The sequence below is a fragment of the Alosa pseudoharengus genome, unplaced genomic scaffold (genome assembly GCF_046254945.1).
Source record: "Alosa pseudoharengus isolate Yale_2024_CS ecotype anadromous, Long Island Sound unplaced genomic scaffold, YU_APseudo_1.1 YU_APseudo_1.1_scf_23, whole genome shotgun sequence".
Taxonomy (NCBI): Eukaryota; Metazoa; Chordata; class Actinopteri; order Clupeiformes; family Clupeidae; genus Alosa; species Alosa pseudoharengus.
This window is the reverse complement of record NW_027468685.1, coordinates 3,593,390-3,610,889: the sequence shown is the minus strand read 5'-3', so window position 1 is coordinate 3,610,889 and position 17,500 is coordinate 3,593,390. Positions and strand designations below refer to the sequence as shown.

The following is a 17,500-nucleotide window of genomic DNA, read 5'->3' as shown; positions in this document are numbered from 1 at the left end:
ATCACAACATGAACATAACACAAGTCACATGATCACAACATGAATATAACACAAGTCACATGATCACAACATGAACATAACACAAGTCACATTAACACAACATGAATATAACACAAGTCACATTAACACAACATGAATATAACACAAGTCACATGATCACAACATGAATATAACACAAGTCACATGATCACAACATGAATATAACACAAGTCACATGATTACCACACCATGAATATAACATTGCAGGCACAGACACACATTACGCCCCCCCTACACACACACATACACACACACACACACACACACACACACACACACCCCTCCATCTTTCATCCTTGGCCTTTTTTTTTATTTCAGCACTGAAGATCCATGTGTCGGAGGCGACGCGTTCCATCCTGGAGGAGTTCGGCTGCTTCCAGCTGGAGCCGAGAGGAGAGGTGGACATGAAGGGCAAGGGCCGCATGAGAACCTACTGGCTCCTGGGCGAGAACTGCCCCAGCACCACCTAACGCAGAACACCAGAACGTACTGGCTCCTAGAACCGCCCCAGCACCACCTAACGCAGAACACCAGAACGTACTGGCTCCTAGAACCGCCCCAGCACCACCTAACGCAGAACACAAGAACGTACTGGCTCCTAGAACCGTCCCAGCACCACCTAACGCAGAACACAAGAACGTACTGGCTCCTAGAACCGCCCCAGCACCACCTAACGCAGAACACAAGAACATTGTGTCTCCTAGAACTGCCCCAGCACCACCTAATGCAGAACACTAGAACGTACTGGCTCCTAGAACCGCCCCAGCACCACCTAACACAGAACACCAGAACGTACTGGCTCCTAGAACCGCCCCAGCACCACCTAACGCAGAACACCAGAACGTACTGGCTCCTAGAACCGTCCCAGCACCACCTAACGCAGAACACAAGAACATTGTGTCTCCTAGAACTGCCCCAGCACCACCTAACGCAGAACACCAGAACGTACTGGCTCCTAGAACCGTCCCAGCACCACCTAACACAGAACACAAGAACATTGTGTCTCCTAGAACTGCCTTAGCACCACCTAATGCAGAACACATGAAACATTGTGGCTTATAGAACCTCCCCAGCACCACCTAACACAGAACATGAGAAGATTGTGCCTTCTAAAACCTGCCCCAGCACCACCTAACGCAGAACACAAGAACATTGTGGCTTCGTGAGCCGCCCCAGCACCACCTAACGCAGAACATGGGGACATTGTGTCTCCTAGAACCGCCTTAGCACCACCTAATGCAGAACATGGGGACATTGTGTCTCCTAGAACCGCCCCAGCACCACCTAACGCAGAACATGGGGACATTGTGTCTCCTAGAACCGCCTTAGCACCACCTAATGCAGAACATGGGGACATTGTGTCTCCTAGAACCGCCTTAGCACCACCTAACGCAGAACATGGGGACATTGTGTCTCCTCAGAGAAAACAACTCCAGCAGAACATAAGAAAATGTTTTGAGTAAAATGAAATGGACCCTTTGCATTGCAGTGAAACACGCCAGTGCCATTTTGTTTGGAGTGTGCATAAGGTGTCCTAAAGGTTATTGCTAACCGCTCTTATGTTCAAGAGCACTTGACACTTAGAACGTCTGTGCTTTTTGAATTCCTTTTACTGCTTAGTTGGATCCTCCTCTTCTGACCTCTTCTGTGTAGAGCTGAGTTTCAGGCTGAAGCGTCTCACAGCAGTGTCATCTTGGGAAACACTCGTAGACGCGTTTGGAAACTGTCCAGAAACATTCGTAGACGCGTTTGAAAACTGTCCAGAAACATTCGTAGACGCGTTTGAAAACTGAAAACACTTGTTTGGAAGCTCTCTTCCCGTTTCTCACCGTAGCCAGATCAAGCAGTCTGAACACTGTGATGATGTATTTTTTTGGACTTTTTTGCCTTTATTATGATGGACAGTGAAAGACGCGAGTAGGAGGAAGAGATGGGGTGGGATCGGGATATGACACGGGTAACAGGTCGGACTCGAAGCCGTGTCCCCGTGGACACTTGGACCCGTATATGGTATGAGCGCTGTAGCCTGTTGTGCCACAGTGCCCCTGTTATGCTGTCTTTGGTCACTGCAGTTCAATGCAGTTCGGACTTATCATTTTCTGTTGTTAGTCATTATACACATGATATGTTAATATATGTTTGTGTGTGTATAATTATACAGTTACACACACACACACACACACACACACACTTAACACTGACTCAACCCAGCTCTCACCTCGAGCAACTCACCACACACACACACACTCAACCAACATTCACATGGACACAGACTCAAACTTTCAATGTTTGTGATGAGTTGAAATCTGTTCTTTGTGAACGACAGTGGATGTATCTACATACAGAGATCCCTCTCTGGAGATGGATGGAAGCTTCCTCCTAAGTTCTAGAATCCTAATAGAGTGTCTGATGTGTGTAATAGCAACCTGAATAGAATGTGTAGTTTTCCTCCAAGGTTCTGAAGTAATGCTCACAGTTGAGAATGGTACAGCTCATAGTTTAAGCTCTCCTTCATGTTTTTTGTCTTAGTGTACAACATAAGGAGTTGATGAATTGATAATGAGTTCATTATTCTATTTTGAGATGACATTTGTTTTCTTAACATGAACATAATCGCAGCCATAGCCATTTCCGGCCTCCGTAGCATTCCTTTTGAACTGATTACTGTTGCTTTTGAACTGATTACTGTTGCTGTTGAACTGATTACTGTTGCTATACTGTACAATACTGTAGTGCAGCTGTAATTGCTGGCTGTCGTATAGAATCTAGCTAGTAAACCTGGAGGTCGACCAGCAACATCACTTGGATTGGGGGACTATCTGCTTGGACCAAATCTTGAAAATGGGTAGTTCGAAAAGGGTAAAAAGCATTCTGAGATGGTATTAAATAATTTAATCCAGTCTTGTATTTGATGTGGATCAATCCTTCACTTTGTGTTGTCCTAATGTCTTAATAGGCTTGATTCTTTTAATCCAAAAAAGCATTAGAATCCTGATGGAAGGCAGTTCAGGGTGGATTTCAGGGACAAAATGTAATACAACTTTAAGATTTAGTCAAATATTACCACATTACCATCATAGTGTGTTTACATATGGGATTTTTGTTTCCATAAAATAATCCATCAAGCAGCAGTCAATATTGATAAAAGAATCTATTTAATTTTCACATGCGTCATCAGATATGAATTATAGTCAAAAGTAGCAATTGCATTGCATGTCCAGTCCGTGCCCTGGTGGTGTCGTCATGACGCTCAGGTGAATTTAGAACACCGGTAATCCAGAGCTGGTAACCAAGGTAACCCTGAAGTCTGCATCTGGATCAGGGTCAGCCATAAAGAATTCTTTAGAGATCAGTGGGGTCAGCCAATCCGATGTCACTTTGGAAAACCGGCACAGAAGTATAATGGATTACCCGGTTCTCGATGTTAAAATGGGATTTCCCAATCTGGATCTAGATGAAACTTAACAAACAGCTGGGTCCAGAGGGAAGAGACGTCTGGCACTCCTTGAGTGGTGAGAGCTACAGAGGTGAAGTCTCTTTAGCGACAGGGTCTATATGCTGTGTGTTGCTTTCTTCCACTACGTGGCGTATGTATAGGGGCTATATGCTGTGTGTTGCTTTCTTCCACTACGTGGCGTATGTATAGGGGCTATATGCTGTGTGTTGCTTTCTTACACTACGTGGTGTATGTATAGGGGCTATATGCTGTGTGTTGCTTTCTTACAGTACGTGGTGTATAGTTCTCAGGACCTTGTATGCCAGGTGCACAACAGCACACACCGATGTTATTTACCCCGTTCCTCAACAGCACACACAGATGTTATTTGCCCCGTTCCTCTGTGCACAACAGCACCCACCGATATTATTTGCCCCGTTCCTCAACAGCACACACAGATGTTATTTGCCCCATTCCTCCTGTTGTGACAGGTTCTTGTCTGAGCATCTCTCTAAAGGAGATACTCCTAACATACGGACTCATCACACCTCCGCACCTAAACCACTTGGACAAGCACTTCAACCCTACACACACACACACATGTCTGATTATGAGTATGTGTAGGCCTAGGTGTTGCCATGATTCCAGTTGTTTTATGAAAACGTATCCATGTCTACAATAATATGGTGCCTGAACTTTAACTATTTTAAATGAGAGGCATAATTACTTGACTGAATATTTTGCTATATAATTGTTTTGTTTATAAAGTTATTTTATTGGAAAACATTTAATGTCTGATTATGTGGTATAATAAAAATCCAACATGTCTGAAATGTTCATTAGTTCTATCTCATTTTTAAGATTCAGGTAAGGTTAGGTTGGCTTCCGGCATCAGACCTACTCTAATTAAACAGCATGCATCTGCAGTGTACCTTTAACACCATGGGCCCTAATTTTAATGATGGGTAAAGGGCAAAGTCTTAAGTCTAACTGAAGCTTATTTATTATTATTATTATTATTAGCTAGGCAAAATACATTTGCTATTTTAAGACCATATGTGCAAGACCTTAACTGCAGACATGAAGGAGTCAGCTCAGTGCCCCCAGGTCACAATTTCATGTACAAGAACTTGTTCACAGACTTTGTACACCATTTAAATAAGGGCCCATCTATTTTGTATCAGTGTAACACTAAACACTGTCTCACACCATGTGGTTAGACAGAGGCAGACAGAAAACATATTAAATGGATTTAATTTTTTATGAGGAGGAACTTCAACATTAGCCTAATAGGAGTTTATTTCCAGTAGACGAAACAGGAAGTAAAATTCAGTGCACTGTAGTACACTGAAGTAAGTTACAGTTTTTAATTATTTCTTACACACTAATTAAAGCTAGCAAACTGAAGGAGCAGCTTTTGAAATTGCATGGATGAAGGCTATTGAGTGATTAAGGCCTTGGCATAAGCCAAAAAATATTAGCTACTTTCATCAGTGATTGTTCATTGGTGTTGCCTACTCTTACAATATATAAAAACAAATCATATAAAAGTAGAAATGAAAGGTGTTATTAGATTGAGCACAGCAGTGTAATCCGATTCCTGGTTCACGCTGAATCATATCTTATTAACCTGACCAGTGTTCCGTGCGCGAACAAAGTTGGGTTTTCATAAACTAGTATAGGCTAACTACGCTTGAAGTTTCACTTTGCGAAATATCTGGGGTGTTCTGTCCTATACACGGGTTTCCCGTTTACCAACAAAACTAGATGCGCGCGCAGCCGCGAGGCAGAAGACGCTTGGTGGCCGTCCACAACGTTATAAACTTAACCTAAATAGTCGGCTGATGTAAGCTACAATCGGATTTTTTTGTATACCCCTGTTGTCTCAATGATAATAACATCTCATTTCAGACTATATTTCAAAGTTTGACGTTCATTTGGATTATTAATATAACATCATATTTTGTCATTTTTGGCGAAGACATGCATTCCGTTAGGGATATTGAACATATTTAACATTCTCTAGCCATCGTGATTTCGAATTGGTGCAGTTTTCAGCACAAAAACTCATTTTATTCTTTTGCTCTTTTGCATTGCTCTATGCTGTTCTGTGGTGCTTTCTGCCTCTTGGTTGCGCACGCATGTTTTCGTGACGTTCCATAGAAATCCATGTATTTTCGAAGTCGTGCTTCAGTTCAGCAATCGTAAAACTGAACTCACGAGGAAATGCTTTCGAAATACCTTTAGCAAACAGCGTCACCATGTGGCCAATCTTCTGAACAAACAACGCTTCATATAAATGCCACGGATTTCGTTGATGCCTGCGTGTGTCAGCCAATGTCACGTCTTAGACAAGTCAATTTACAACGTTAAAATCCAAAAGCAAATTACAGCAAAGTTTGCTCATCGTGTCGTTGTTAGTAAATGGTGACACACAGCCTACATGCTTCAACAATGGATTTATCAATCTCCATGGTTCTCTTTTCCATTGGTGTCTCACGGCTCGATTGTACAATCTACCCGCTCATTGTTTGCTGCCATTGGTTAAAAGCAACGTCAATCAAATAAAAAGCCGTTCTGATTTGTATAAAGGACCTGCATGTCCCACCCTTTCCTTTGCCGAATCAAATACTTCCGCTAGGCCACCATGTCCTACGGAAGTTGAATTGTTGTAGTCGGACACTGGCGAAAACACTGGAGTGGTCGCAAGGAGGCGGCGAAACCGAATTATAAACACACCTTGTGTGCTTAAGAGAATCTAAAGTGAGCGCAAATAGCCAATTAAGTCAAACAGACGCGCTGAGATAGAAAGAAATACACCAACAGTGGCCCCTGTAAGCTAGCCCTAACCCCTGAAGTCCTCTGTGGTTAGGCGAAACGAGGCGGGAGGCGATGGAGCCTTCACCGGCAAAGGGGAAACCACAGGGTCGCCTGTTGGTGTCCACGACTCTGGACGCAAAAGATGAACTGGAGGAGGTAACGTTTAGGCTGCCGATCCCAGGAAGCAATTAACATAACTAGAGCTGCCATTTCTTCCTATCGTCAGAAAACTCAAGTGGGTTACACTGGCGAATGTAGCGTTAACGTTAGCCGATTGCAGTATGGAAGGATAAATCGGAAACGTGGAGAAAGTTGTTCAGATCAGGTTCCGGAACACTAATGCCTTTTGGCTAACGTTATGAATTAGCTAATATAACGGTGCACCGTAAACATATGGCTGGGGTTCTGGGAGTACAGTCAGATGTTTGTTTTGTCGTAAATATCCTGTGGGAGTGGGGTTGCCTGTCATGTGGATTGAGCATCCCACACATGCGCGATGCATTAAGCTCTGTTTCTGCAGCTGACCTTCTCTAAGATTGATATGAACTCTTGCTAAGGCATATGTGGAATATAACACACGAATGACTGTAGGCCTACTATAATTCTTTGATTGTATTTTCCAGCGGTTGGAAAGATGTGTCGGAATTGTCACTTCTATGACAAACGGCCTTTCAGAGCGCGAAGCCAACGATGCCATCACTGCCCATGTAAGTTAAGTCTGTCTGTCTTTATCTCTCTCTCTCTCTCTCTCTCTCTCTCTCTCTCTCTCTCTCTCTCTCTCTCTCTCTCTTTCTCTCTTCTGTAGACTCTAGTTTGCATGATATCTGAAATAATCATGTTATGGATGATTGTGTGTAGTTGCTCTACTTCTAGTAAAAGCAGATATACACACACACACACACACACACACACACACACATCTCCTATCATGTGTTCTCATTCCTTCTTTCATATATACACACACACACACACACACACATCTCCTATCATGTGTTCTCATTCCTGCTTTCTCTCTCGTCCCTCCCCCGTGTAGGTGTGCAAGGGGCCACAGCAACATGAGGAAGTGTGTTTGGGTCTGTTTAGCATACTTTTGACAGAGACACCTCAGGCACAGCGGGTATGAACACACACACACACACACACACACACACATAAACACGCACACACACACATATACGCACACACACACACACACACACACACACACACACACACACACACATATACACACACACACATATACACACACACACATATACGCACACACACACACACACACACACACACACACATATACACACACACACACATATACACACACACACACACACACACACACACACACACATATACACACACACACACATATACACACACACACACATATACACACACACACACATATACACACACACACACACATACACACACGCACACACACATATACACACACACACACACACACATACACACACACACACCTCGTCCCAATTCCAAGTCCCAGCATATGGTTTGGTTTCTGTCAATAAACAGAGAAAGTCTAGCCAAAACTGTGATAAGTGTTAATCTGTGTGTGTGTCCTGAAGTGTTATAGAGCCTTGATGCTGGTTAAATGTGTGTGTGTGTGTGTGTGTGTGTTTGTGTACTGCAGTGTTACAGAGACTTGACGCTGGTGAACCGTGATGGGATGAATGTGGTTCTGATGAAAATAAACCAGATCCTCATGGAGAAGTTCCTCAAACTCCAAGATGTTTGTCGCACCCAGGTCAGCACTTTCTCTCTCTCTTTTCTTCTTTCTCTATCCTGTCTTTCCACCCCCCTCCCTCCCTATCTCATCCCTCGCTCCCCTCTCTCTTTTCCTTTCTCTTCCACATCTCTCTCTCTTTCCCTATCTCTCTATAATCTCTGCCTTTCCTCATCTCACCCCATTTTCTCTCTCTCTCTCTCTCTTTATATATCTCTCTATCCCTCCCTCACTCTCTCTATGTAGTCTCATCTCACTCAGGCGATGCTCTTTTGTAGTTGCTCAGGAATTAGAGTAGCTGTACTTCACTACCACTGTTGTTTTCATAATCATTGGATGTCATCATTGAAAGTGAAATGTGATTTTGATTAACTGAACAGCCCTAGCCCTATGGGCCTGTTCTGCTCAGCAGGTGTTGGGTTTTGCAGTGACTGAGTGACAACAGGTTACCTAACACGTTACAAGACTAACAGTGACCAAAGTGAATTCTTCTCTCAGTGCAATGTGTGGCCTTATAAAGGTTTATCCCCCCCCCTTTCCTTTTTCACTCTCTCTCTCCTCCCTCTCTCTCTCCTCTCTCTCTCTCTTTCTCCCTCCCTCTCTCTCTCCCTCTCTCTTTCTTCCTCTCTCCTCCCTCTCTCTCTGTCCCTCTCTCTCTCTCTCTGTAGCTGGTCTGGCTGGTCCGTGAGTTGGTGAAGAGTGGGGTCATTGGGGCTGATGGAATCCTCATGACCCTTATGAAACAGATAGCAGGTCAGTATACACACTTACATGAATACTAACAGGTGATGATCTGATGAGTTGCAGTTTAGAGACATGTCTCTAATGTGTGTGTGTGTGTGTGTGTGTGTGTGTGTGTGCGTGTGTGCGTGTGCGCGCGCGTGTGTGTGTGTGCATGCAGGAGGAGACATCTCCAGTAAGAACCTATGGTTGGCGGAGAACGTGCTGGACATCTTGCTTGAGCAGAAGTAGGTGCAAGTGACGGGTGGACATTTTTAATGAGCATTTCCCTTACAGATGTATTAGTGTGTAATTTAGTGTGCACTTAGGGTGTGTGTGTTTATTTGTGCATGTTATGTTCACCTCTCTCTCTCTCTCTCTCTCTCTCTCTCTCTCTTTTTCTTTTTCTTTGTTTGTGTTTGTTCATTCACTCTCTGTCTCTCTCTCTGTGTGTGTGTGTGTGTGTGTGTAGGGAGTGGGTCCTGAAGAGCGGAATGCTGATCGCCATGTCGGTGTACACTTACTTGCGCCTGATGGTGGACCATGGAACCCCCAACCTGCTGCCCCTCAGACAGAAGGAGGTGGACTTCTGCATAAGCCTGCTCCGCGAGAAGGTGAGGGGAAACACACACACACACACACACACACACACACACACACACACACACACACACACACACACACACACACACACACACACACTCACACTTAAGGGCTCAACATGCTTCTGCGTCAACTCCACTGCGTAGCTACGCCGGCACTCCTACGGCGTCGTGACCCTTTTATGGTTCTGCGTCGGGTTGCTTTGTATCGCTGTGCATTTCACCGCCATAACGCTCGGTGTCGCCTGTGTCTGCGTCGAAACAAGACTGTATGACCGAAACGGTACTCAGAATGGCAAACCCCATAGATTGTCGTGCCAAAATATTAATCTTATTTGTTTGGCCTATTCTTGCTTAGATTTTGTACAAAGTATGGAGAAATAGACACAGTAAACCAGCAAATAAGTCTGAGGTTATTTGTGAGGTGTCTGCCAGCCAGTTTAAGTTATGTTAGCAGGCGAACTTTAGCACAACTGCCCACAAAGTAGTGCTTGCTGGCGAAGTGCTAATTTCAAAACGTTACTGACATATAAACACTTTACAAACGGATAACCCCGTCATTGTAACCAAAATATGTCTGAGTTTATTTGCAAAGCTTATGCTAGCATGTTGCTAATCCCCACAGTAGGCTGCTTGAAACACCGACTATCAACACACAGGACGAGTTGACCAATCACAGTCCATGCAGTCTGCATCGCCTCAACACGAAGTTACAATTTTTTGGAGGTGCACGTGGAGCTACGGCGGTGGGGTCGGAGAGGGGTTTGCGGCGACACAGAGGGGTCTGCGGGGGTACACCGTCAATTCGCCGCAGAAGCATAAAATACGCTTCACACTCACTCACACACACACACACACACCTGGCGTTCCATTCACACAAAAACAGAGGTTTTATTACTGGAAATTATTATTTCTGAAAACTTCAGCCAAAGTGGATATGTGGGAAAACTCTGGTTTCACTTTCATCAATGGAAAACGGTGTGTTTGCATTGTGACATGTTGTTCGCTTTGTTTGAAATCTCTGATTAGCCACCTGTTTGCTCGAGGGGTTTGCAACACCCTTCCAATTGATTTCCAACTTGGCAGGTGTCTTGCTACGGGCACGTGTAAGTGCAGTGCCAAGTTTGACGTTTGAATAGGAAATGCAAAAGATATCGTTAAATATATCGGTCAAAGAACCACACATTGGCTTTTGCCAGCCTACTGTAGCCACTCCTACATAGCACTGTAGGCTATAAAGAGGATAGAAGTGGGGCTTTGGCAGAACTGAATCACTGTAGGCTACACAGGTACAAAGTTAAGCGAGTGCAAGATGTGTATATGATTTCAGAATGCCTCACATGCAAAGCATAACCAGCTACAGACAATGAGTGGCAGACATGTCACACGTGATGTCACACTTATAGGCTAACAGAGACTGTTTGAGTCACATCGCTGCAAATTTCATATGATGATGCATCATTCCCCAAAATGCTTTGTTTTATCTATCAAGTTATTCAATAGGCTAAACATCTAGCCTCGACTGAAAACAGCTGTTAGGCTTATGTCACTTTGATCTGTAAAAAATGTCACATGCAGCCAAGCTTAAATTCTGCTCACTGCACATTTATTATATTATAATATAATATTCAATATTCATTACTGAATGCTTAGCTGGAACGGTGTTTTTCCCTAACATCCTATTTTTAAAGCAGGCGTACCTGAGGGCATGCAATTGGGCTACAGGTTTTCTACAGGAATAGCATGTTTGAACAGGCACTAGTTAGAGAGAAATTAAGAGAATGAGGAAGTCCCGCCCCTATTTATTTCCACAGCCGATGCTAATTCAGACAATGTCGTCCAATAAGGGCTCACTTCTGCCCACATTTAGCCAATTAGATGCCACATTATAGATAGCCACAAATGACGTCGTCCATGTGGATTGGCTCAATCTCTCGGAAGGAAATTGCCAATCTGTCCACCAATCCGCACAAAAGAGAATTTTGTGTCCACTAGTAATGTGGCACCTAATTAGCTTGTTTGTGAAAACAGAAGTGAGTATGTTGGATGCCTTTTTTTTTTTGTGATACATTTTTTATTAACACCATTTATGTATAACAGTTTGTGTCAAATGGTGTAAAAAACAAAAAACATCTTCACCCCCCCACCCTCTGCGGCCACATAACGAAACCAACAGTCAAACAAAAACAAAAAACAAAACAAAACACAAAACAAAACAAAGTTGGATGCCATTTTTTAAAGATGGTGGATGATGCTAACTCTCTTATGCTAACTGGTATGCTAACTGTCTAAACCTTGTCCTCTCCTCTGCTGTAGTTTATGGAGTGCTACATCGTGGATGATGCTAACTGGGATGCTAACTCTCTGATGCTAACTGTCTAAACCTCGTCCTCTCCTCTGCTGTAGTTTATGGAGTGCTACATTGTGGATGATGCTAACTGGGTTGCTAACTCTCTGATGCTAACTGTCTAAACCTCGTCCTCTCCTCTGCTGTAGTTTATGGAGTGCTAACTCTCTGATGCTAACTGTCTAAACCTTGTCCTCTCCTCTGCTGTAGTTTATGGAGTGCTAACTCTCTGATGCTAACTGTCTAAACCTTGTCCTCTGCTCTGCTGTAGTTTATGGAGTGCTAACTGTCTGATGCTAACTGTCTGATGCTAACTGTCTAAACCTTGTCCTCTGCTCTGCTGTAGTTTATGGAGTGCTACATTATTGGGAGGGATCTGGTGCGCCTGCTGCAGAATGTGGCTCGAATCCCCGAGATGGAGCTGCTGTGGAAAGACCTGCTGCACAACCCTCAGACCCTCAGCCCACAGTTCACAGGTGTGTGTGTGTGTGAGAGAGAGAGAGAGAGTGATGTCTGTAAGTGTGTTGCAGCTTCTTTCCTCTTGAACATAACCAGTCCAAGTGTTAAACAACTGTGTGTGTGTGTGTGTGTGTGTTTGTTTGTTATGTCTGCAGGTGTGCTGCAGCTTCTTACCTCTCGAACGTCACGAAAGTTCCTTGCCTGTCGCCTGACGCCGGACATGGAGACCAAACTTCTCTTCATGACCTCCAGAGTGAGTGTACACACACACATGCACATAGACATACACACACACACACACACACACATACATGCACACACATAGACATACACATACACACACACACACACACACACGGCTGTTAACGCTGAATGTCTCCTTCTCAGGTGCGCTTTGGGCAGCAGAAGCGCTATCAGGATTGGTTCCAACGGCAGTACCTGTCCACGGCCGAGAGCCAATCCCTGCGCTGCGACCTGATTCGCTACATCTGTGGCGTGGTCCACCCGTCCAATGAGGTGCTCAGCTCCGACATCCTGCCCCGCTGGGCCATCATAGGCTGGCTCCTCACCACCTGCACGGTACGAATAACACACACACACACACACACACACACACACAATCATTCACACACTCACTCACTTGCTCGCACACACACTCATACACTTCCACTCATACACACACACTCCCACTCATACACACACACTCATACACATACACACACACACACATTCACTCACTCACAAACACACAGACACAGACACTCCTACACACACACACACACACACACACACACACACACTTCCATTCATACACACGCACACACACACACTCTCCTGACAGCAGCTGTGTGTGTTGTGTGTTGCAGTCGAACGTGGCAGCCTCCAATGCCAAGCTTGCCCTCTTCTATGACTGGCTCTTTTTCAGTCCGGAGAAGGATAGCATCATGAACATAGGTAACAATACACACACACACACATTTCCATACACACACACACACACTCGTACCCTAACTCTCCTCTCTCTCATTGGTCCAGAGCCAGCCATCCTGGTGATGCATCACTCTATGAAGCCACACCCTGCCATAACCGCCACATTGCTGGACTTTATGTGCCGGGTAGGTGTTCCCCACACACACACACACACACACACACACACACACACAAAACATGTACATCCAATAAAAGTTTCCTCTCTTCTTCACTCTTCTAATCTCTTACCTCCATCTCCTCACCCTCCTCCTTCCTCACTCGCTCTCTTTCTCTCCCTATCCTCCTCTCTCTCTTTCCCTCTCTCCCTATCCTCCTCTCTCTCTCTTTCTCTCTCTCGCTCTCTTTCTCTCCCTATCCTCCTCTCTCTCTCTCTCTCTCTCTCTCTCTTTCTCTCTCTCTCTTTCCCTCCCTCCCTATCCCCCTCCTCTCTCTCTCTCTCTCTCTCTCTCTCCTCCCTCAGATTATCCCTCACTTCTTCCCCCCCCTGGAGGTTCAGGTGCGTCAGGGCGTGTGCAACTCCCTCACCTTCATCATGGAGAAGAGAGTGCTGGCGTGAGTAACACACACACACACACACACACACACACACACACACACACACACACACACACACACACACACACACACTCACACACACTCACACACACACACTCACACACACACACACACACACACACGCACACACACACATGCACATGCACACACACACACACACATGCACACACACATGCACACACACACACGCACGCACACACGCACACACACACGCACACACACACACACACACACACGCACACATGCACACACACACACACACACAAACACAAACACAAACACACACACATGCACGGGCATGTGCATACACACCCATACACACACAGATTTTGTAACATTTGTGTTCCATTTCTCTCTCTCTCTCTCTCCTCCCTCTCCCTCTCTCCTACCTCTCTCCTCCTCCCTCTCTCCTCTCTCTCTCTCCCTCTCTCCCTCCCTCCTCCCTTTCACAGTCACCTGGCTCCTCTGTTTGATAACCCCAAGCTGGATAGAGAGCTCCGCTCCATGTTACGTGAGCGCTTCCCAGAGTTCTGTAGTTCACCTTCGCCCCCCACAGAAGGTGAGTGGCAGGCAGCCGTCTGACCTGTTCCAGACGTCTGAAGCAGTGAATCATGAATCTCAATCAGATGTGTGTTTCTGAATCGCTCATGAATCTCAATCAGATGTGTGTTTCTGAATCGCTCATGAATCTCAATCAGATGTGTGTTTCTGAATCGCTCATGAATCTCAATCAGATGTGTGACTCGCTGAATCAGATGTGTGAATCGCTGAATCAGATGTGTGTTTTGTGAATCGCTTATGAATTTGGAACATTTGAATCGCTCTGGAATCTCGACTCTTGAGAGTAGAGACTCTAGACGAACGGTGCCCAACCAGTCAATCGAATTTGATCTGCCGCAGAGTCCCAGTCGATCGCAAGAAAACATTGCGTAGACTTAAAATAGAATAACATTCCCTAAATAGGATATAGGCTAATTGATCACTTGACATGAATTAGCCCATATTTTGCATCTATAACACTCTTCAGCTTGGCCAATTTAAAATGTATCATTTGGAATCTCAAATCCCAAGTCTTTGTTGACAGCGTGACATCTCCCACGCTTATTTGATTTGTCATAGGCTGCAGATGGCTTCGATTGCAGATGCATTCTTTACCGGCTTTCTGTTTTGCTTGGTAGATCTCAGGGCACTGTCAACTTTAAAAGTAGATCGTGGTTCAAAAAAGGTTGGGCACCCCTGCTCTAGACTCCTAAAGAATCTAAATCAGAAGTGAGAATCTGACTCAAGACAGGTGAATTGGATTGTGGGAAGTTGAGTCTTTCATAGTGAAACTTCTCGTTCCCCCCTGCTCTCAGTGAAAATGGAAGAATCCGTTTCCCTGGAGATGGAGAATCACGTGCTGGATAAGGAGGACAGTTGCTATGACGCCACTGAAGCTGCCTTCAGTGACGATGAGGAGGAGATTAATAACAAAGGTGAAGGTAAATATATACACACACACACACACACACACACACTCAGAGACAATTACCCACTCAAGCACTTGCTAAAGAACACACACACAGATATCCAACAAAGGTCTCCATGCTCTCTCTAATAGCAGGCAAGAAAAAGGAGTTTAGGTTCCATCCAATCAAAGAGACTTATATTGAAGAGCCAGCTGACATCTCACCCTATGTGGACCAATTGGACGAGCCATTGAAGGAGAAGGTGACCCAGCTGCAGAAGGAGAGGTGAGGGGCGTGTGTGTGTGTGTGTGTGCAGGGGTGTGTGTGTGCGTGTGCGGGTGTGTGTGTGTGTGTGTGTGTGTGTGCGGGGGTGTGTGTGTGTGTGTGTTTGTGTGTGCGGGGGGGTGTGTGTGTGTGCAGGTGTGTGTGTGCATGTGTGTGTGTGTGTGTGTGTGTGTGTGTGTGTGTGTGTGTGTGTGTGTGTGTGTGTGTGTGTGTGTGTGTGTGTGTGTGTGTGTGTGTGTGTGTGTGTGTGTGTGTGTGTGTGCGTGCGTGCGTGCGTGTGTGTGTGTGGGTGTGTGTGTGTGTGTTAGGGTGGTCCTTATATGGGGTAAAAAAATGTTTTTTGGAAATGTTCAACTCTCACCCCCTAAATGTGTTAGGATATCAATAAAACCACACTGTGCAAAATGTTTAATTGTTCATACAATATCTAGAGGTAGCTCAAGGCCTTTGAATATTTCCAGAATTGCTAATTTTTGCAGAAATTGTACCATTTAAGAACGCACAACAAAATAAAATGCAATATTATTTGTTGGTCAGACTATATAATAAGGAGAATAGCAATAATAAACAATGTCAATTAAATCAATAGCCTAATGAAATAAACAATGAAAATTAGGGGGGGGAAAGCAATAATGAACAATAATGTCCATTCAATCAATAATATAAAAACAATAACATGGTAAGACTACATTAAAGAGAATATCAATAGTAAACAACAATGTCAAATTAATCAACAGCCTAATGGAAACAAAACAATATTTTACAAACCATAAAGCATAAGACGCGCTTAAAGAACTAAGTGCATGTTGAACAGATATGCCTTTAGACCTTCTTAAATGGCCAAAAACTATCACAGGAACGGAGAGCAATGGGCAACTCATTCCACCAACATGGAACCACTGAGGAAAAGAGTCTTAAATTTGACCTACCATTTATGACTGGTCGACACAACAGACGCTCATCAGAAGACTGCAGTGGGCGGTTGGGGATGTATATCTTGATTATTGAATTAAAATAACAAGGAGCAGATCTAGTCAGTGTCCAGGGCCAAAGGCCAAAGTGAGAGATTTAAATTGTATCATCATATTGTACAGTTGTACACCCGGGACGTCCTTTTTCTCTTTGGGCCAGAAGAAAGTCTCTATCTTCTGGATTCTTGAGATGAATGAGTGCATCTTGATGTGCGATATCAAACAGGTCTCCCAACTGGTCTACGAAGGCCTCTACATTGCACTGCTGAGAATCAGAAGTTCTCTTGGCATTTGTTGTGTGTGTGTGCCTGTGCGTGTGTGTGTGCGTGTGCGGGGGTGTGTGTGTGTGTGTGTGTGTGTGCGTGTGTGTGTGTGTGTGTGTGTGTGTGCGGGGGTGTGTGTGTGTGTGCGTGTGTGTGTGTGTGTGTGTGTGTGTGCGTGTGCAGGGGTGTGTGTGTGTGCGTGTGCGTGTGTGTGTGTGCGTGTGCGTGTGCGGGGGTGTGTGTGTGGGTGTGTGTGTGTGCGTATAGCATTATGACTGCAGGACAGGTGAGGCGTGTGCGTGTGGGTGTGGTATTATGAGTATTACACAGACAGTTGTGCATGGTGTGTATGTGTGTTTAAACAAATCTCTTGTATGTCTCTTTTTTCCTCTCTCTCTCTTTCTCTCCTTCTCTCCCTCTCTCCTCTCTTCTCAGTGACATGGAGGTTCAGTGTGAAGTGATGCAGGAGATCGTGGACCTCATACTGGAGGTAACGCAGTCAGTGCTGTGTGTGTGTGTGTGTGTGTGTGTGTGTCTCCTCTCTCCTCCTCTCTCTCTCTGCTTCTCTCTCTCTCTCTCCTCTCTCTCTCTCTCTCTCCTCTCTCTCTCTCTCTCTTTCTCTCTCTCCTTCTCTCTCTCCTCTCTCTCTCCTTCTCTCTCTCTCTCCCTCTCTCTCTTTCTTTCTCTCCTCTCTCTCTCTCTCTCCTCTCTTTCTCTCTCTCCTTCTCTCTCTCCTCTCTCTCTCCTTCTCTCTCTCCTTCTCTCTCTCTCTCCCTCTCTCTCTTTCTTTCTCTCCTCTCTCTATCTCTCAAATTCAAATT

General features: G+C 44.8%; 2 protein-coding genes across 6 annotated transcripts in view; both read left to right on the top strand.

The window, feature by feature from the left end:
- npr1a (natriuretic peptide receptor 1a) overlaps positions 1-4,264 on the top strand; it is a 37,709-nt gene extending 33,445 nt beyond the window's left edge. The window contains exon 19 of the mRNA XM_076301469.1: positions 358-4,264. Within this exon, the coding sequence (XP_076157584.1) occupies positions 358-509 (152 nt within the window). The 3' untranslated portion in view covers positions 510-4,264. The remainder of the gene's footprint in view (positions 1-357) is intronic.
- A 1,872-nt stretch (positions 4,265-6,136) lies between these two features.
- Positions 6,137-17,500, top strand: part of ints3 (integrator complex subunit 3) — a 26,240-nt gene continuing 14,876 nt past the window's right edge. For 2 of the 5 annotated variants that reach the window (XM_076301133.1, XM_076301131.1), the window contains exons 1-17: positions 6,137-6,451; positions 6,919-7,002; positions 7,329-7,412; positions 7,947-8,060; positions 8,708-8,792; positions 8,941-9,007; positions 9,232-9,373; positions 12,055-12,184; positions 12,323-12,420; positions 12,555-12,746; positions 13,034-13,121; positions 13,203-13,282; positions 13,618-13,709; positions 14,165-14,271; positions 15,068-15,187; positions 15,316-15,445; positions 17,115-17,169. In XM_076301133.1, the coding sequence (XP_076157248.1) occupies positions 6,368-6,451; positions 6,919-7,002; positions 7,329-7,412; positions 7,947-8,060; positions 8,708-8,792; positions 8,941-9,007; positions 9,232-9,373; positions 12,055-12,184; positions 12,323-12,420; positions 12,555-12,746; positions 13,034-13,121; positions 13,203-13,282; positions 13,618-13,709; positions 14,165-14,271; positions 15,068-15,187; positions 15,316-15,445; positions 17,115-17,169 (1,752 nt within the window). In that variant the 5' untranslated portion in view covers positions 6,137-6,367. Of the gene's footprint in view, positions 6,452-6,918; positions 7,003-7,328; positions 7,413-7,946; positions 8,061-8,707; positions 8,793-8,940; positions 9,008-9,231; positions 9,374-12,054; positions 12,185-12,322; positions 12,421-12,554; positions 12,747-13,033; positions 13,122-13,202; positions 13,283-13,617; positions 13,710-14,164; positions 14,272-15,067; positions 15,194-15,312; positions 15,446-17,114; positions 17,170-17,500 lie in introns of all 5 variants that reach the window. The other 3 variants (XM_076301132.1, XM_076301129.1, XM_076301130.1) reach the window with 2 other exon arrangements.